General features: G+C 46.0%; 1 protein-coding gene across 1 annotated transcript in view; it reads left to right on the forward strand.

The window, feature by feature from the left end:
- Window positions 1-20,822, forward strand: part of XKR4 (XK related 4) — a 304,355-nt gene extending 283,533 nt beyond the window's left edge. The window contains exon 3 of the mRNA XM_061122813.1: window positions 19,876-20,822. Coding sequence (XP_060978796.1) covers window positions 19,876-20,822 — 947 coding nt within the window. The remainder of the gene's footprint in view (window positions 1-19,875) is intronic.
- The last annotated feature ends 551 nt before the right edge of the window (window positions 20,823-21,373 follow it).

Raw genomic sequence — 21,373 nt, forward strand, 5'->3', positions numbered from 1 at the left:
TACACATATGACAGCTTTCTATTGTTTCATAGGTAACTGTGGCTCAAAGCTTTTTTTTCCCCCCCAACCGTTTTTTATCTCTATGCTTCAGTTTAGATGATTTCTATTGCTAAGAACTCAAGTCCTCTAATTCTATACATTTTCAAGCAAATTTATAATAGCGGTTTTTACAAGTTTATAACAAGCAATTTTTGCCTATTAACTCTATCATCTCTGTCTTCTCAGCTTCTGCTTCTGTTGGATGGTTTTCGTCTTGGTTATGGGCCACATTCTTCAGCACCTTTCCATGGCCAGTGATTTTTTATTGGTATCATGAATCTGAATTTTCCTGTTTTCTGTAGAAGAAAGTTGAATTTTTTCCCTGGTAGGCAATTAATTTACTTCAGATGAACTTGTTTTTAAGCAGTAAGCCAGGTCTGGAGTACCAGATACTCTGCGGCTAGCTTAGTCTTATTTTTTAAGGCGTGCTCTTTCCAGGTTCTTTTCTGAATGCTCCAGGTGTTCCATCCAGTTTTGTATGCCTGACTGATCAGAATTTACAGTCTTCCAGCCCCATGTGAGCTTTGGGAATTGTTCAGCACCAGTAGGTTTTTTTTTTTTTTGGCCTGGCTATGCACATGCTGCTTGGTATTCAGCAAGAAATTCAAAGGGATGCTAATCCAGATTTCTAGAACTCTTTCCCTCATCATTCCTCCTCTCTCGTCCTTTCCCCACAAATTTCATTCATCCAGGCTTTCCTGAATACCAATGTCTGTCTTTCAGAGCAGTCCTCCCATTGAAATTCCCTTCCAGTACCATATTAATAGCTTAGAAAATGTTCCCAGGCAAAAATCCACATTAATTGTCCATCTCACCTGATTTGTTTCCTTTTGTCTAGAATGCAGGTTTGTGCTACCTGTTGCCCAGCGTCTGAATTAGTCATCTGATATACTTTGTCCAGACTTCTAGCTATTAATGGAAAGAGGGAAAACTGAGTACTCGGTAATCTGTCAAAGTTTTGTAAACTTGCTCAAGCGGTAAAATTGTCTTAGTGAGGTGGATGAACCTAGAGCCCTATACAAAGTGAAGTAAGATAGAGAGAGAGAAACAAATATCATGTATTAACATGATATATATATTAACATATATATATGGAACCTAGAAAATTGGCACTGATGAACCTATTTGGAGGGTAGGAATAGAGAAACTGATGTAGAGAACAGACTAAGGGTGGGAAGAACTGAGAGTAGCATTGACATATATACACACTGTGCATGCTAACTTGTTTCAGTCCTGACTCTTTGCGACCCTACAAACTGTAGCCCGCCAGGCTCCTCTGTCCATGGGATTCTCCAGGCAAGAACACTGGAGTGGGTTGCCATGCTCTCCTCCAGGGGATCGTTCTAACCCAGGGATCAAACCTGTGTCTCTTATGACTTCTGCATTGAGAGGTGGGTTCTTTACCACTAGTGTCACCCGTGAAACCCATATATACACACTTCAGTTCAGTTCAGTCTCTCAGTCATGTCCGACTCTTTGCGACCCCATGAACTGTAGCCCACCAAGCTTCTCTGTCCATGGGATTCTCCAGGCAAGAATACTGGAGTGGGTTGCCATTTTCTCCTCCAGGGGATCTTCCTAACCCAGGGATCGAACCCGTGTCTCCTGCACTGGCAGAGGGATTCTTTACCACTGAGTCACCTGGGAAGCCAAGGTTCAGTCTGCCTATCCATAAAATCACGATGATAACAGTATGAACCTCACAGAGTTGTTGCAAGAATTAAAGGAGCTATAGTTTATAAAGCTCTTAGAAAAGTGTCTGGCATATAAGAAACTCACAAGAGTTTGGTAATTATTCAGTTCAGTTCAGTTCAGTCGCTCAGTCGTGTCTGACTCTTTGTGACCCCATGGACTGCAGCACGCCAGGCCTCCCTGTCCATCACCAACTCCCAGAGTCTACTCAGACTCATGTCCATTGAGTCAGTGATGCCATGCAACCATCTCATCCTCTGTCATCCACTTTTCCTCCTGCCTTCAATTTTTTCCAGTATCAGAATCTTTTCAAATGTGTCAGCTCTTTGCATCAGGTGGTCATTATTAGTTAGTAAATAATTGAATGAAATGAAAACAATAGAATGAAAATCTGGTTGACCTACAGAAAGAGAGGAAAAGGTGACTCTGCCTTTTACTGCATAACTCTCCCCACCCACACAGTTATTCTCCCATTCAGGGTCGGATAAAACAAAGATTGTATTGATTTCCTGCTCACTGTGATATTAATTGCTTGTGGTCCCCAAACACCGTGTAAGTTAATAACCTTTGTATCCGTCCATTCACAGTAAAGGAAGTTCTTTACCAAATGCATATGTCCACACACCTCAAAAGCACCACATCAGAACTATTTTAGAAAAATGGCTTCACGCATAACAAAGAGGTCAAACTAACTTGAGAACACAAACTCAAAAATGCTTACAAATTAATTCAGTTTGTCATAGACTCACAGATAGAAATATCACACTTGGAGCTGCCAAGGGGGAGGAGGGAAGGACAGGGATGGACCCCCCAATTTGGGGTTGGTAGATGCAAGCTATTACATTTATAATGTGTAAACAACAAAGTCCTACTCTATAGCACAGGGAACTGTATCCAGCCTCTGGGGCTAAACCATAAGGGAAAAGAATACTTTTTAACAAAGAATGCATGTATGTGTAAAACTGAGTCACTTTGTTGCACAGAAGAGATTGGCACAACATTGCAAACCAACTATACTTCAATTAAAAAATTAATTCAGCTTCTCAATGAAGGTTCTCCTGCTGACCCTCTGAGGTCCTGACTGGCACTGGCGGTGGTGGTTTAGTCGCTGAGTTGTGTCCGACTCTTGCGACCCCATGGACTGTAGCCCGCCAGGCTCCTCTGTCCATGGGATTTCCCAGGCAAGAATACTGGAGTGGGTTGCCATCTCCTTCTCCAGGCTGACACTGGGGGCCTTTGAAATAACATCTGTTGGAAAGCCAGGGCATTGCTAGGCATTTGATATATGATAATTAATAGTAATGAGGGCAGGAAGTACTTGCTGTACCGAGTGAATGGAGCTGTTCAAGTTAAAGAGAGCTCTTCCAAGAAATAACGCTTAACGGATGGAGATTAAGACTCTGGAAACTTTTCCACAACCAACAGAATCACTATGTCTAATTCAGCATCTCAGTCAATTCCTGGACCAGGAACTGATAACATGACTATCTTTGTAAAGGGAAGCCCCCCAACCAAATTAAATACCATTGTCATTATAAAAGCCTTGGAACTTCCCTGGTGGTTGAGACGGTAAAGAATCTGCCTGCAATGCCAGAGACCCCAGGTTTGATCCCTGTGTTGGGAAGATCCCCTGGAGAAGGAAGTGGCAACCCGCTCCAGTATTCTTGCTTGGAGAATCCCATGGACAGAGGAGCCTGGTGGGCTGCAGTCCATGGGGTCACAATAAGTTGACAAGACTGAGCGACTAACACTCTCACTTTCACCTTGAGCCAGCCAAAAATCTGGGTTCAAATTCTGATACTGTGCCTTAGACAACGAATCTTAAAACAGTTTCTCAAGTTTCAGATGGCTCTTCTAAAAATTCAGGACATTGACAATGTTTCAAGTTTGCAGAGTGCTCACGTAAGCAATGTATATTTTTATTATAAAACCACCCCAAAAGTACAGGCAACTCTGGATCAATTATCCTCCTTAAAAACTAAAACTGAAAGCTAGACTCCCAAAAGCAGTCAATTTGGCTTTTGAATGTGATTCTGAATTTAAATATCTATGTGTCATCCATACGACAAATACACCTCAAACAAAACACTAAATATATAATTCTGGATGAAGTGGGACATTAGTTTCCCTCATGTGATATTTCTCAAATGTTTGAAATATTTTTCATAAATTGTGATCCCATCATCATAAAGTAGCATTTGATACATCAGGATTTATTCAGATCTGAATAGTTGAAACACAAAAAATTAAATCAAAATTTCACGCCAGTCTACCCAATCTGTTCTTCCTTCAGCAGTAATCTTAACCTAAAAAATGAAGCCTGTAAGAGCTTGTCCAACCCCACACCTAAAAGTTAAATAAACACTTTTGCATAGGAATCAGGATAAGGAGTTTGACTTATCAGTGCAATTTTGTCCATGAAGGCATCTTCCTTCTCTTCAGTGATCAGTAAAAAAATATTTTTGAGCTCGAAAATCACAGTGCTGAGCAGTATCTCCCAGATGCCCATTATCAAATTGCCCTTTCCTTATTATTTTTAGGACCATATCTGAACACTGAAAGTCACATAAAAGATTGACTGTAAGTGTGTATGTGCCAATCAGAATATAATTATGAGAATGGCCCTGATACTAGCTTTACAAAACTGCTGTGGGCAGATTGTTTGCTTATTCGTTTTTATCATATTCAGTTCAGTTCATATTAATATTTTTAAAATATATCCTGGTAACAGAAATGGAGTTTATCTAACCTGCTGGGGTTTTTTTAATGTGGTTTTGCTTTGGGGAGAAAAGGAACGAATATTTATGGAACATTTATTATATGTCAGCTCCTTGGTGGCTCAGACAGCAAAGAATCCGCCTGCCAATGCTGGAGACCCAGCTTCCATCCCTGAGTCAGGAAGATCCGCTGGAGAAGGAAATGACAACCCACGCCAGTATCCTTGTCTGGAGAATCCCATGGACAGAGGAGAATAGTGGGCCACAGTCCATGGGGTCGAAGAGAATCAGGCACAACTGAGCAACTAACACTTTTACTTTCCACCCTTAAAACAATCCAGTGAAGTAGGTCCCATCATTATCTTTATTTCTATCCCAAGAAGACCCCATTTCAGAAAATATGAACTCCATCATTCTAGGTCTTCAGCCCCCAACTTTAGCATCATCCCTGATGCTTCTCAGAATTTCCCTGGTGGCTCAGATGGCAAAGAATCTGCTTGCAATGCAGGAGACCTGGGTTCAATCCCTGGGTCGGGAAGATCCCCTGGAGGAGGGCATGGCAACCTACTCCAGTATTCTTGCCTGGAGAATCCCATGGACAGAGGAGCCTGGCGGGCTGCCGCCAATGGGGCTACAGTCTGTGGGATTCCAAAGAGTTGGACACGACTGAATGACTAACACTTTTCCCTGATTCTTCAGGCTCATTCCCACACCACATCCAAACCATTAACAAGTTGAAAATGAGGGATTTTATGTTTCTATCCAAGACACCTGGCTTGTTCTGGTGGCGCCCTCCTCTGACGCGGCCCAGGCTTCCTCCTCCTCCCGGCAGGGACCACACATTTTTACAAACAGAAGACCAAGCCGGACAGACCGTGTCACCGTCTGCTCCAGACCCTCCCATACCTTCCAGCCCCACGCAGAGTGAACCCCGAAGTCCCACGTTGGCCCGCAAGCCCCGCCAGGCGAGGCCGGGGCCGGGGTCCCCTCCTCTCCGACCCCTCGCGTGTGCCCCCAAGAACTCACTCCTCCAGCCGCAGCCCCTCCCGGGCCGCCCCGCCCACCGAGCCCGGAGCGCAGCTTGGGGTTTCACGCTCTGTGCGCGGACGTTCACGATTTTATCTCGGAATGGATGTCGGGCAAGCGAAGACCTGTGACACCGCAGCCCGCTGGGTCCTCCGGAAGGCCGCGCTCCCCCGCCGCCCGGATCCCGGCGGGGACCTGGGCGAGGCGAGGGGAGCCCCGAGTGGCCAAGCGCCCCCAGCACTTCAGGCTCTGGCACCAGCGCGCGTCCAGCCCAGCGCGCTCCCGGAGGCGGGAGTCCGCAGCCTCAGGCTCTCTGGCCTTCGGCTGGGTGGTGAAGACCCGTGGGTGACGCTCCCCACTCCCGTTTTCACTTTGTGCGGGACCCCATCGCCCTGCCGGCCTCCTTGCTGTTCCTCTAACAGGCAGGCAGTTTGAGTTTTCATCTCAGCCCTCTGCAAAGACCGTTTCCTCCCCGGCACAGTTGCCCCCAGACTCGGCAGGGCTAGTCCCGACATCTCCAAGTGTGCTAAATCGGATTCTCCGGGCAAGAATACTGGAGTGGGTTGCCATTTCCTCCTCCAAGGGATCTTCCTGACCCAGGAATGGAACCCTTGTCTCTTGTCTCCTTCACTGACAGGCGGATTCTTTACCACTAGCGCCACCTGGGAAGCCCAGACGTCTCCAGGGGCTCTACCAAATGTCATTCTGGAGGAGGGGAGGGTGGGGCGTGGATGGTGCTTCCCACTCACGCTGGAGAACCAGCCTCCCCATCCATCCTTCCCCATCCCTCTTCCCCGGCTCACTTTTCTTCAGAACACGTTCACCGTCGTGATTCTGTGTGTGTGGCATCCTCCCCCCATAAATCCTAAGTTCTAGGAAAGCAGAGCATGTTCGGTTTGCTCACTCCTCCATCCCAACATTAGGAAACTTGCAAATAGGTATTTGTGAAAATGTGCTGAATAACTGAATGCCCATTTAGTAGAGGAGAAAGTAGAGGCTCAAAGATGAGAGGTGACTTGCTAAGGTCTCAGCACTAGGGTTCAACGCAGGCAGCGTGCCTACGAGACCCTGCTCAGAACCGCTGGACTATTTTAGTGCTTTCCCACGTGGCAAAACTTAGCCTGAGAAAGACTTCACTGGCCATGAATAAAGCCTCCGCAAATTTATCTGCTAATATTTGAATCAAACATAAGATAAAATACTGTCTTTTTTTTTAATGTAGTCATCTTCTGTTCAGATAGGAAAACTAATATCTTCAGAAACCAGAGTGGTGTTGATTGATTTCTAGATAGTCATCTTATAGAAACTACAGGCACAAAGGTTAAACACCACATGTAAAAAATATCAAACCACAGTCTGTACTAACATAAAAAAAAAAAAAATCCCCACTGAAAATACTATTATTTGAGATCAAGGAGTCATTATCATTATTTCAAATGCCTGGAGTGTAGAGGTTCATTAAAGAAATGAGTTATTAACATGTTCCTTAAATTAAGGCAACCTTCTCTCAATTATTGTCCTTCTTGCTTTCTGAAAAGTATTTCCTGCCTACCAGGACTCCTGCACTGGTTAGTCCTTGGGACTCTAGGAGCAGAGTTTTTCAGCTCCAGAGGGCTTCATCTTTGAAAAAATGTGGTGGTTTAGTCACTAAGTCTTGTCCAACTCTTGCGACCCCATGGGCTATAGCCTGCCAGGCTCCTCTGTCCATGGGATTCTCCAGGCAAGAATAGAATGACTGGTAAAATACCTTTGTTTGGTTTTTCCTGTTTTTTATTTTTTACAAATTTACAAGAACTTGGAAGGTGTTCTAGAAAGGTGGTCAGTTAACAAGTAGAGAGAGCTCACCCTCTGTGTCTGCAGTGACCTATTGCAGGATGAGCCCCCAGGACCCAGCAGGCCAGATGCTGAGACCTGCAAAGGTGATGGGGTTCATTCGAAATGACTGATGGCAGTGGTGGCAGAGAGAGCCATCCTGCACTAATGGCACTAATTTAGACTCTAATTATGTATTGACACAGTGATCGGCTGAATATCCAGCTGTTCTCCATCTCCAGAGGACAGGTCTTCTTTCTGAGTTTGTTTTCTTTAGATTACCCCTGAAATCCAGATGGAGCCCAGAGACCTTCCTCCAGTTTTTGAGTTTATCCATCCCTGTGCCTTCTTCATCTCTGTAGGAAATAGAGTGTGTGTACCTCTTGAAAGGAAGAAGGAAGAAAAAAAATTATAATAGCCAGCATCAAATATTTGATATTTGATGAAGATATTTCATTTTCTTCTTTCAGTTCTTCCATCTAGAATTTGAGATTCAAGGTGAGAATAAAAGCTGTGACCACCCAAAATGTAAGCCCTGAAGGCTCCGAGGCCCAGGGAGGAAGGGATCATTTCAGAGCAAGTTGGTCAGAGGCTCTGGGAAAAGCATCTGCTCCTGAAAATTGGGCCAAAACACCAGAAGAAATGGAAACATTGCAGCAAGATGGAAAAAATGAATAAGTTCTTAATCCTTGAGCTCCCCTTTTTTCCTAGCTTTAATTTTTCTCCAGATTTCTGCAAGCCTAAAGCATTATCTTCCCTGGTACTGAAAGTCATATTCTATTCCTAAGGGTCCAGATGACCTATTTTTTCCTCCCTGTCATCAAAGCTCGTTGAATACCATTTTGATGCTTATTTTTGCCACGTTGACAAAATTCACGCATTATCCTCTAAGCATGTACTAAACAGCATGTCTTAGATGAAAGACAAAGACAGCCAGTCCTTGTCATCCAGGACTGTATAGTTTAGCTAACCATAGGACACCATTATGCAAACCACCAAAACCACTCTCCTGTCTTCTCCCACCACTAACCTGTGCAAATCATGTGGCAGGGGCATCGTTCCCTCACATGGGAAGACTCATCACTTATGAAACAGAAGAAGGACACAAATGTTTGCTGCACCCTCTGGTGCCCACAGGCACGTACTAGCTGCATTTGTATTTACAACCTCATCTAATCCGCCCAAGTTGTTGCTACTGTTGTTTAGTCTGATTCTTTGAGACCTCGCGGACTGTAGCCCTCCAGGCTCCTATGTCCATGGGATTTTCAGAGCAAGAACACTAGAGTGGGTAGCCATTTCCTTCTCCAGGGGATCTTCCCAACTCTAGGATTGAACCCGCATCTCCACGTCTTCTGCATTGCAGGCAGATTCTTTACCTCTGGGCCACCAGGGAAGGCCCCAACCTGCCCAAAGCCCTATGAAATTAGTTGTTAACCCTATTTTTAAGAAAACTGAAACTTCACATGCTGTAGGGTTCATGAGGGCAGATCTAGTATTCAATTTTTAGTCTAAACAGAGGTCACAACCCAATTTCTTGCCATTCTACCACACATTCCCACAGGTAGCCAGGAACAGCTATTCACCCCACAGGTATGTGCTGGCAAGGTGGAATTACATGAGTCTCCAACAGGCCTTAGGTCCTGACAGGTAATTAGTTAAGTGAAACAGACAAAGTACAACACTCAGGGTATTCGTGCAACTTCTGCTTTAACGATTAAGTTTAGCTCAGAACAGCACCTAATTGTTTTTATTGTGAGAAAGCCATAAAACATGAAATGTACCATGGTAACCACTTTTAAGTGTTTGTTTCAATGGTATTAAGTCCATTCACACTGTTGTGAAACCATCCCCATCTTCCTTCCTCAGAACTTTCTCGTCTTCCCAAATGGAAACTCTGTACAATAACTCAGCAACCCTCCTCCCCTTTTCAGGTGATACATTGTTAGTGTAGAGAAAGGCAACTGGGTTTTACCTGTTGATTTTGTATCCTCCAACTTTGTTCAGTTAGTTCTCACAGGATTGTTTTGTGTTAGAATCTGTGTCCAGGGCTATCATATTATTTGGTCATGAAGAGTGTACACTATCCAATATGGATTTGTGCAACTGGCATTTGTTTTCAACAGACCAGTAGGCCCTTTCACAGCCCTGGGACAATATAAGGGCAAAATACAATTGTTGTCCCAAAGCATAGCTGTATCCTAGTAAGAGTTTTCATGTTCCCCCTGCTATGAATACATAAAATGCAGATGCAATTCTGCCAAACCACAGGGCATCCTGGGGGCTTAGGAAAGTGGGTAATGCAGAGGAAGGACTGCTGAGCTGGTGTGGGGTCCCTACTGTCTGAAGACCAAATAGCTGGGCCTGAAGGGCTCACAGTGGAAATCACATACCAGCTGCAAGTGTCCTCGCTCGAGACCTCAGTTGGAAGGAACAGCTGAGAGTCACACATACACAGTAGGCCTGTTCTGCAAGACCTTGTTCAATCACTACCCTCAGCAGCTGCAGCAGGCTCTTCTTGTCTGCCTGCCTTCTCTCAGTGTCTGATCAACAACCCTGTTCCAACCTCAGAAAGGCCAACACCCTGTCTTCCACCTTGCAGAGAACACTGATTTTGTTTAAAACTCCCATCTTTTTGGCAAAGTAGAGACCATATTCCATACACACTGCTTCATTATCAGTCCATGATTTCCATCCCCTTTCCCTACTAATGTCTGATAAAAGCTGGCTTCATGCCCTGCTTGATTCAGATCTTAGGTCCATTCTGCCCCTTCTCCTTTCCTGAGGGGAAAAGTCCATGCAGAAGATGCCTACTGTGTATTTAAGCTGTCTTAGATGTCTGCAAAGCTTGTAATGGAAACCCATGAGAAGGGAAGTGGTTCCCCACTTTAAGGATATTTTACCAGGACAAATACTACTTCCTTTTTTCCAACAGTGAGAATTATTTAACTATTAATTAATATTATTATTTATTTATATTTTAACATTATAATTAATTGATATTTAATTAATTATGACTCATTTTTTAAATTATTTAACTCACTTTTTTAACTTTGGCATCTTGGAAGCTCAGAGATAAATTTAAGTGCTCTATTATAATATTAGCCTAGGGTTGTGGTGTCACTCTTTTGTTTTTTCCTTATTCACTATTAATCATTTACTTAGTTATATTTATTTTATAACTATCTGTTTCAAGTCTTTTTTACAAGTTTATCACTCAAACCAAAATTGGTTTTTTCAGAGTGATCTTGTAAATCGGACAACTTACATATCAGTATCTCCAAATTGCACAGTTCTTTGTATTGTACTAGTTGACAAATTCTGAAACATGTATAATCCCAGAGTTTTTGCTGAGAACTCAGACTTAAATATCCTTAATACAATCAAAATCACCCCTCTAGGTATTTTAGAAAGTTTAAAATTATTTCTTCTGGCCAATTTTAGAAGACTTAGAGAAAGCCTTGAATTTCGAATTGGTCATTTGTATTTAAAGGTCTCTGTCTAGAGAAATTGTTGTTCTCTTCCTGCTTGCTAGCATACAAAATCCTAATTGAAAAACCTTTACACCTGGTTATGGCATGCATTTAATTTACTTCTGTTCTATTAGGGACCTGCCTTGGTTAGGGAGGGAATGCACACTGGAATCTCAATGATTCTGTGCCTTAGTCTGTGCCTCAGGGTAAGTTTAGCTCTGGGATGCTAAGAAACAGCCCCCATCCAGGTCATTTGTGTTTCTTCCTTACAGTCAAGAATGGCAACCACACCATACCCCAATTTAGAGCATCTCCAGGTTCAGTTTAATTCAATTCAGCACAATTCATCAAGTAATTTTCAAGTGTGCCAGGCATTTTCAAAGTCTCTGGGAGTATAACAAGGAATAGGACTCAGTCTCCACCTTCATGGATCTCACAAAAAGAGAAAAGTTAGTAAACAACTCAAAAATCAAAATCAAGCTGTATGCCAGGCGGGAATGGAGCACAGAAGTGGAGCTTGTAATCCATGGGGAGAAGTAGGGCAGGCTTTCCAAAGCGAGTGGTTCAGGTAAGCACCACAGAGCAGTGCCTGGGGGAATCCTGATGGAGGTCCAGGCCCAGACGTGGGTCAGAAATCCAAAGGATTCAAGACAGGTGGACTGGGATCTTCCTGAGGGTTCTCAACTTGAGTCTAGTGGGTGGCTCAGTGGGAAAGAATCCCCTAGCCAATGCAGGAGATGTGGGTTCCATCTCTGAGAAGGGAAGAGTCCCTGGAGAAGGAAATGGCAACCCACTCCAGTATTCTTGCCTGGAGAATACCATGGACAGAGGAGCCTGGCGGACTACGGTCCTTGGGGTGGTAAAGAGTCCAACAGAGTTTAGCAACTGAACGGGGATACACACACACACAGAAGCATGGGGGATCCCACCGCTGGCCAGCAGGGAGGACTGTGATCCCGAGAGGCTGAGCGATCCTGAGGCTGTGAGGAGGGCGCTCCCAGGCTTGGTGCTCCTGTGCGCCCCTGGGGTCCCAGCAGGTGGGCTTTCTCCCAGCCAGTCCAGCCATGAGAATAGATAATGCTGCACATCGGAGTCCTCAGAGTATTGAAGCATTTTTTTTGTAAACCACCCACAAAGGCCTCGTCCAGCTTGCATTTATTGCTGCATTATCAAATGGTTCCAGCAGAGGGTGTGGCCTTTGCATTGACAGAGCAAAACTGAGGCAACCCCAAGGGCAGGGCGCTGGGACGTGACGGCAGAAGCTGGGGGTTCCAGCCCCCACCGCCACCTGCCAAAAAGGCAGCCCTTTTCCTTGAAGCCTGCGGGAACCCCACAAATGGACGCTGGTGATCTTTAGAGAAATCTACAGCTTACAGTAAAAGGCCTTTTATTTTAAAGGGCATCCATTTCTGCCAGAAATTGTTAGGGGAATGAAGGCAGGGGATAGAAGCAATCAGCAACCAAAAGCAGATAAATGAAGTGTTGGGTGTCCTTATGAGGGCCTTGGCTGGGTCTGGGGGCTGCGGTCCGCTCCCCTCCTAGTCCTGGTCTTTCTCAGGAAGCCCAGCATCTTCCCCTCCCCCATCTCCTCTCCATCCTTGAGAGGGGTCCTGCCTGGCTCAAGGCCGAGCCCTCCCTCCTTCAGGAAGGCTCCTTTCTTGTACACATTTCAGGGAAATGCTCTGACCAGCCCTGTCCCTGTAACCTGGGTTTTCCCAAGACTCGGCCACAGAAACCTGATCCTGTCCCAGACATTCCTGCATCCCTGACACCGTATTTCCACCTCCCCTCTTTCTTCAACTGAGTACCTTCTATTTTATCGGCTTTTAATCTGAATAAAATGGAGTACATATTCCACCTATGTAAATAATGCCAACTATTTTTCCTCCTATTTTCAAGTGACTTTGAGAAATAATATCCTATCAAAAGAACTGCTTTCATATCTGTGAAGAGAAAAAAAAAGTCTTTATCATATAGATTGTACCTCTTATTCTCCTTCCTCCAGGGAGACCTCCTTTGAGTCCAGGTGTGAAAGAGCTCCTGGGGAGGAGGCAAAAGGGAGAAAAATTAAGAGGAAAGCTAAGGCTTGGAACAATTAATCATATTTATATAGAATGTTTTCTGTTCACAAAATACTTTAAGGAACTCCAGTTCACTGACTCTCACTCAAACCTGTGAAGAACAGGCGTCATGAGCAACTTGCCCAGAGATTCAGGGCCCGCGGGCAGAGAATTTCCCCCATTTTCACCACCAGGATAGTGTTGCCAAGTCACCCACTCGGCCGGGAATGTCACCCCACCACTCAAGGCCTGCAGGCACCTGGCCACGAGGCTACTGAAAGTGCCCCGACTCCCAGGGGAGGCCCACATCCTCTTGTCTGGTATATCATGTCCACAGTCTCCTGACTTCCCTGGCCAGCTCTGCACTCCCAGACGCCCCAACTTCAACTTCAGCGGCACCTTCAGCTCTAGTGTGTGGCTCGGCTGCCTCTCCCAGGGCACAAGCTATTTCTCCTCCACGCTCTGCTCACAGGTTGGAGCAGCGTCTGCTTCCCGCACTGACCTGCTGTCCCTTTAGGGACCTGCATTTGTGTCCTTAGCACCTGGCACTTCTTAAGTGTCAAGGTTTGTATGAGGATGGAGTGGAGGGAGAGACACAGGAGGGAAGCAGGGAAGCACCTGGGTCTGGGATGCAGCTTGCAAACCTGTTATCCTTTTATCTTTGGTCACACCCGGGCTGACTGGTGTGTCCTCCCAGGTCTCTCCTTGGGACCCTCTTCCATCAGGGGCATTCTTTTCATCTCCTTCTACCCCATACAGGCAGAGTCTTCTACCAGAAAAGAGCTTGGCTCTTAGGATCCATCAGCACAAATATTAATGCCAACTTATGTCATCGTGAGCATCACACGCCAGTGCCCCTCCCCTGGCAGATCCTTGGCTGTGCTGCAACCGGGCCACCCATCTGACACGGCCAACTGCCACCCCCAGCACACCTCATTCTTCTTCATTTTATTTACCCTGGGTTAGTGTCACCATTTTTGCATCCTCTGGGCCCCCTTCCAAGTCCTCTAAGCATGAATAACTCTGAATGTGGTTGAGTAGACAGTAGCCTTCATTAGAATTAACACTTGATTATAAACCCCAGGGACCCAGACTCTGTCACTCTCCCACCGATGCCCTGATCACAGATCCTTCTAAATAGGCCAGTGACTGTCAATCCTGGTGACACTGGCAGGTGATTTGTGGCCATCACATTTACACGCATGGCAGGCTTGCAGAAGTACCTTGAGACGCAAGGGAAGAGAAAACGCCACAGACTCTGTCTCAGATGCTTCGGCTGGTGTGGCTGAGGCCTGGCCAGGTGCAGGAGCTGGCGTTTCCATGGGTGGGGACCAGCCTGGACCAGGGTGCCGTCCTACCCTTGCGCATGGCTACTTGCATAAGATCCTGATGCTGGGAAAGATTGAAGACAAAGGGAGAAGGGGTCGGCAGAGTTTAGAGAGCATCACCAACTCAATGGACTTGAGTCTGAGCAAACTCCAGGAGACAGTGGAAGGCAGAGGAGCCTGGCATGATGCAGTCCATGGGGTCGCAAAGAGTTGAACATGACTTAGCGACTGAAAAACAGCCTGCTTCCCTGAAAATGAGCAAGCCTTCGGAGGCGTGGCACTTGTGCTCCTTCTTACATGACTTTACAGTCGACCTTCAGCGGGTGTGATCATGCACAGATGTCATCTTGTGCACTTACCTGTGGGCTTGTTTCTTTGGGCTTCCCTCGTGGCTCAGTTGGTAGAGAATCCGCCTGCAATGCGGGAGACCTGGGTTCGATCCCTGGGTTGGGACGATCCCCTGGAGAAGGGAAAGGCTACCCACTCAAGTATTCTGGCCTGGAGAATTTCCATGGACAGTATAGTCCATAGGGTTGCAAAGAGTTGGACACGACTGAGCGACTTGCACTTGTTTCTTTGCTTGGATGGATGGTGACAGGGCCTTGGGCTTTCATTCAGACAGTGAGCACCCTAAAACCACTTCAGAAAGGGTCCCCAAAGGGGCCAGCTTTCATCAGTGGCCCAGAATGTTTCACTGAGTGTAGAGAAGAGTGTGAGGAGCTTAACCTCAGAAAAAAATGTGGGTTTAAATCCTAACCCTGCTCCTTGTTCAAAATGTGTCCCCGGGTCAGCTGAGGGAATATGAAGGCCCCTAGACCAAATTCAACCCACCGCCTGCTTTTCTTCTGTTTCACTCTTGTCTATGGCTGTTTTCTCCCTACAAGGGCAAAGCTGAATGCTTCTGACAGAGATCCAGGGCCTGCAAAACCCAAAGTATTTCTTATATTTACAGAAATGTTTGCTGCCCCTTGGTGAGAATATTTCACTCTCTGAGCCTCAGTTTCCTCATCTGTAAAATGGGCAATTATACTTATATCAAGTGAGAGATGCTATGAGGAGTAAACGGAGTAATGAGTGTGGAAGGCCAGCCATAGAGCAGTGTTTGGTACACATCAGGATTTTTTAAATGATTATTTTCATTTTGCTCTTGTCCATCTGTGTCTCTTTTTGCAGGTGAGAGAAGGTCACCTGGCACTGTCCCTGCTTCCTCCTCTTTATTTCTTTTCATTTTACCATCCAGCAGAGAAAAACTCCAAGGGAAAAAGAGAGTGATGGTGAAAAAATAAATGGTGTGGAAAATAAACTGACTCTAAAGGAAAATTTAACTCTACTGGGGATCTCAGATTACTTATTTTATGTCTTTTTTAAACATCTGCATTGGATATTTCTCTTTTATTAATATTCATTTATTTATTTTTGGTGGCGCTGGGTCTTCATTGCTGCTCAGACTTTTCTCTAGTTGTGACGAGAGGGGGCTGCTCTCTAGTTGTGGTGTGTGGGCCTCTCATTTCCGTGGTTTCTTTGGTTGCAGAGCATGGGCTCTAGGCACCTGGGCTTCAGTTGTTGCCACACGTGGACTCAGTAGCTGTGGCATAAGGGCTTAGTTGCTCTGCCGCATGTGGGATCCTCCCAGACCAGGGATCGAACCCGTGTCTCCTGCTTTGGCAGGCAGATTCTTAACCACTGAGTCACCAGGGAAGCCCTATTTTATGTCTTTTGAGTAGTCCTTTCTATCATCTTTTTATGTTCCATGTAAATATAGGTTGAAGTTTGTAATAGTGTACAAAGAAGGGTGACTCCTCACCCTCTCCTAAGTACAGCATGTTTTTTCCCTAGAGAAATAACATTAGATGTTTTCATATTCTTACACACAGAATGTTCACCTTCCTGGGAAATGTTTTTTTAATCTAAAGATAATTTAAAAATTGAAATGGGCTGTACCTATGCGAGATCACCTAACTTGTGTTTTTTTCATTCAGAAGGAAACCCCAGTTGAGAGAGTAGCATGGAAACATGTATATTACCATATGTAAAATAAGTAGTGGGAGTTTACTCTGTGATACAGGGCACTCAACCCAGTGCTCCATGACAACCTAGAGAGGTGGGATGGGGTGGGAGGTGGGAGGCAGTTTCAAAAGGGAGGGGACCTGTATATATATACATACATACATACATACATACATACAAACATACATATGGCTGATTCATGTTGACGTATGGCTGAAACCAACATGATATTGTAAAGCAATTATTTCCCAATTAAAAATTTTAAAAAAGAAATTTCTTTTCACATGTCTTAAAGAGGAAAAGACACTTTGCTTCTTCCCACAACTTTCCTCTACTGCTTTCATAGTAAAATATTTTTAAAAATTTCCATTCAGTATTTCTCTTATCAACTCCTTAGCAGCCTTACAATTTGCCTTGCAAAGAAGCTGAACTCCTTGGGATGGATTACGAGGAGAACGCGTATCCCTACCGAAATTAAACATATTAAAGCATTTAAATATTTTTAATCAGAACTATTACAAGGTTTAAAAAAGAGATAAAATGGTTTCCATGCAAGGAGATTTCCAACGTCTTAGACCCAGTGGAGTTCATATGACTTTTTTTTGCTTCACCTCATCCCACAAAGATCACAGCATAGGCAGTTTTATGTTTTTTTCGATTATTATACTCTTTCAACTAGGTGAATTCAATAAAGAGTCCAGCCAAGTGGATCTCTGGCTTTTATATCTGTAACGAAGAGACAAGCTCTAAGCATGCTGAAGAAATGGAAAACCATTCTGGTTTCATGACCTGCTACTCTTTAATCAGCTTGAATTGGGCAACGTTTTTCCACAGACAAAAACCCAGGTCCAGTGGTTAGAAATCCATGCTTTCACTGCCCAGTGCCCGAGTTTGATCCCTGGGAGGGGAACTAATATCCCACAAGCCTCACAGTACAGCCAAAAAAAATCAGGAAAACCAGGAGGACTGTTTTGGTCCAGAAAATGGGAAGATGAAAAAGTCCTGGTTTTCCTTCTGGGAGCTTGTGCTTCTGGTCAATTTTGTGAAAAGAACCAGAATGGGACCCCTTGACATGGGAACAAGCATGTTCAAGGCGAGCCCGAAGGAGCAGGTGTGATAGGAGCGCTCAGAGTCAGAACCTGAGAGGCAGCACCGCTCCGGGGTCACCGTCATCCCTCGAGGTTGTGAGCCCTGGAGATCTACACCTCACACACACTAGTCTATACCTCTTCTCACCTGTCGTGGATCCCAATCCGATCCCCGTCTGCGGCCGTGGTGCACACTTTGGAATCTATGAATTTGGATGTATGCTCTACTTTGTAAGTTACATCAGCTCAGGCAAGTTATTTAGCCTCCCTTTAGGTCTCTGTTTCCCTGAGTGCTTCAAAGCGTGCAGAGTACGGGGCGTGGTGTGCACTTGTAGTCGGGGGGCGGGACGGGGCGGGGGGTGGACTCAAGATTAGGGGTCGGGACTGGCTTCCCTGATGAAAGGAATGATGCTTGAATTCTCACTGACAGCACAGCATTTTCTGTCTTCCTGGGAGAGGGAAACCTGGCAGGGTGGCTGGGGGACCGAGTTAGCCAGGGGAAGTCGGGCCGAGAGCCGCCAGGCCAGGCTTCCCAGGAAGAGCGGAGGAAACGGCAGGTCCCAGCACAGCGCTTCTGTCTCCCAGCAAAGGAAGACAAAGCAGCCGGAAGATTCAGGAAGGCGCCCGTCGAGGCGCTGTCAAGAGCCGCCCCCTGCCGGCCAAAACTCACACTTCCCTCGGCAAGAATTTCAGAGCTCAGGCCCTTGAGTTGACTGTGCATGCAGGGTTTATCTGTTCTATTATTCTTTCTGCTATTATAGATACTTGAAATTTTACACAACAACAACTTTTTTAAAAAGCCCTTTCTCACTAGCTGAAGTTCGGTTGTGAACATGGGTCCTAACCCTGACACTAACCCTTGGCTGGCCTGTGGTGGGGTTGAGGGGGCGAGGAGAGAGGCCCTTCTGTACTCCTTAAGGAGAGGGAAAGAGTCTCACTCTGTTTAGAGTGTGTGGTTCAGTTCTCTGAACCTCCTACATCTAGGGAATTAGGCTATAAATCCACATAAAGCATTCTCTGGCTTTTTCCAAGAATTCTTGTTTATGCCCAGGCCACAAACAACACAACGGGAGAACAGATTTTATTTCACAATGTTTTGGCATTTGCAGCTCAGACTGAAATTGCAAAAGCATAAGAGGAGAGCAAGAAAGAATGGTGCAAAATTTTTGCATATCTCTTCCTGTGGTTCTGACTGTATTTAGAACCCTTCCTTCCTGCCTGCCTGCCTTCCTTCCTTCCTTCTCTCTTTCTTTCTTTTCTTTAGGTAATGTACTCTTCAAAAACTGTCCAGTGATAAAAGACAAAGAAAGCCTGTGGAAACATTCTATGATTAAAGAAAACTAAATGGACAAGCCCAAGTGGTCAATCCTGGTTTTCCACCATTTGGGCTTCTCAGGTGGCTCAGATGATAAAGAATCTGCCCGCAATGCAAGAGACCGGGTTCAGTCTCTGGGTCAGGAAGATCCCCTGGAGAAGGGCATGGCAACCCACTCCAGTATTCTTGCCTGGAGAATCCCATGGACAGAGGAGCCTGTCGGGCTACAGTCCATGGGGTCACAAAGAGTCGGATAAGACTGAGAACACACACATACATAAGTATTATTACAACTCGTGCTACGGCTCGTTGTTAATAAACCAGCTGCAGGGCAGACTGATCTGACCTTTCAGTGACGAAGTGGAATTCTCCCTCCCTCCTGAAGGAGGTGGTGTGTTTTAGAAGAGCCTTCTCCACATCAGGACCACAAAGGTGATGTTTCAGGTGTAGTAGGTGGAGCAGGAGTGGAGGGAAGCAGTAAGAATATTTATTTTTTTATCTGGAAACATACTTTTAGGGGAAATACTAACTAAACGGGCTCACTGCCTAATAAGAAAAACGATTGATAAGTGATTTCTGTACAAGGTTTAATCTGTGAAAGATTACAAGATGAGTGACGGTGAGCAGAAATTTCTTCTTTGAAGCAGAAAGAAGCTGTAGAAAGAGTCTCAGATCACATGAGGGCAGAGAGCACACCAGATGCCACAAGAAACATGGCCAGGGAGACCCCATGGACTCCTTGCCTTATTTTCAAGAAATAATTAACTGGGGAGCTGAGCTACATTTATTCCTGTTTAGAACCAGAAAGGTAACCAACTAGCCCCTCGCCTTTCCTGTGATTATTAGTTCCTTTAGATCACAGCATCCCAGAGCTGACAAGGAGCCTTGGAGATCATCCACCTTCTAAATGAGGATGCCAGTGTAAATCATTGTCCAAAGTCATGGAGGTCATCAGTGGCAAAGTTGAAACAGCCACCCAGTTCTATCAACATGCAGTCCACAGTTATATTCCCACCAAGCAAAACGACCTCTGGAATCTATTTTTGCTGAATACACAGAAAAGCTAACACCCCTCCCCATTTTCAGCCCCCACACCCCACTCTCATCCTGAGTAGCATTCTCACCAGCTCGATGTCTTCTCCATATGGTGGGGGCCGGTGGAGGACAGATCCTAGGAGTCCCATCTACAGTCCAGCTAAAACTCAGAGAAATGAAGAGCTTTGCTGTGGTGGAAGCTAGCCTGTCCCAAACCCCCAGCCCCACTGACTCCTTTCCAGTGTATCGCACCTTTGACAGCCTGTCTTCCCGCTTGCCTTTGTAGGTTTCACAGCGGCAGCCTCTCTGGTGTCCCTGGCCTGGGCCTTGGCCTCCTACCAGAAGGCCCTCCGGGACTCTCGCGATGACAAGAAGCCCATCAGCTACATGGCCGTGGTCATCCAGTTCTGCTGGCACTTCTTCACCATCGCGGCCAGGGTCATCACCTTCGCCCTCTTTGCCTCGGTTTTCCAGCTCTACTTTGGGATCTTCATTGTCCTTCACTGGTGCATCATGACCTTCTGGATCGTCCACTGTGAGACGGAGTTCTGCATCACCAAGTGGGAGGAGATCGTGTTCGACATGGTGGTGGGGATTATCTACATCTTCAGCTGGTTCAACGTCAAGGAAGGCAGGACACGCTGCAGGCTCTTCATTTACTATTTCGTGATCCTTCTGGAAAACACAGCCTTGAGTGCGCTCTGGTACCTCTACAAGGCTCCCCAGATCGCGGATGCGTTTGCCATCCCGGCGCTGTGCGTGGTCTTCAGCAGCTTCTTAACCGGCGTGGTGTTTATGCTGATGTATTATGCCTTCTTTCATCCCAACGGACCCCGATTCGGGCAGTCACCAAGCTGTGCTTGCGAGGACCCTTCTGCTGCCTTCACTCTGCCTCCAGACGTGGCCACGAGCACCTTGCGGTCCATCTCCAACAACCGCAGTGTCGCCGGCGACCGCGACCAGAAATTCGCAGAGCGAGATGGATGTGTCCCTGTGTTTCAGGTGAGGCCCACGGCCCCATCCACCCCATCCTCTCGCCCACCACGGATTGAAGAGTCCGTCATTAAGATTGACCTGTTCAGGAACAGGTACCCAGCGTGGGAGAGACACGTTTTGGACCGAAGCCTCCGAAAGGCCATCTTAGCCTTTGAATGTTCGCCGTCTCCTCCGAGGCTGCAGTACAAAGACGATGCTCTCATTCAGGAGCGGCTGGAGTATGAGACCACGTTATAAAACGGAGGACTTGGAGGGGCCACGACCTCCAGACAGAGGGGTGACCGCAGGGCTGTGGCAATAAGGAAACTCTCCCCTAGAGCAGGGCGACGGGCTGCGAGGCTCCCAGTTTGACCCTCATCAGATTCGTGTCTGACCCTCCATCAGCAGAGTGCCTGCTGCTGGCCTCTTTTCAAAGAGCAGCCCCAAGACCCTCCTACTCGTCTGAAGGGAACAGGCCAGCCGAGTGGGACTCCTTGTTGCCGCCAGCCCCCTCCAGCCCAATCTTCAGCACATCCATCCAAGGGTACTGTTGTGATGGGAAATACTGCCTCCAGTCAGTAGGGTGTTTGGATGGAGTTAACTGATCTTTGCATAAAAATATACTGAATCACACATACACACATGAGTACACACACACTAACACACATGCCAATCCTCTGTCAAAATAGTTTAGGTGATTTCTCTTGATGCAAAGCTGTGATTCCTGCAGGAATATGAAAACCAAGAGAGAGAAAACATATCCCTCAAGACTCCAGAAAAACAAAAAACAAACAAACAAAAAAATATAG

This window comes from Dama dama, chromosome 21 (assembly GCF_033118175.1).
Source record: "Dama dama isolate Ldn47 chromosome 21, ASM3311817v1, whole genome shotgun sequence".
NCBI classification, from domain to species: Eukaryota; Metazoa; Chordata; class Mammalia; order Artiodactyla; family Cervidae; genus Dama; species Dama dama.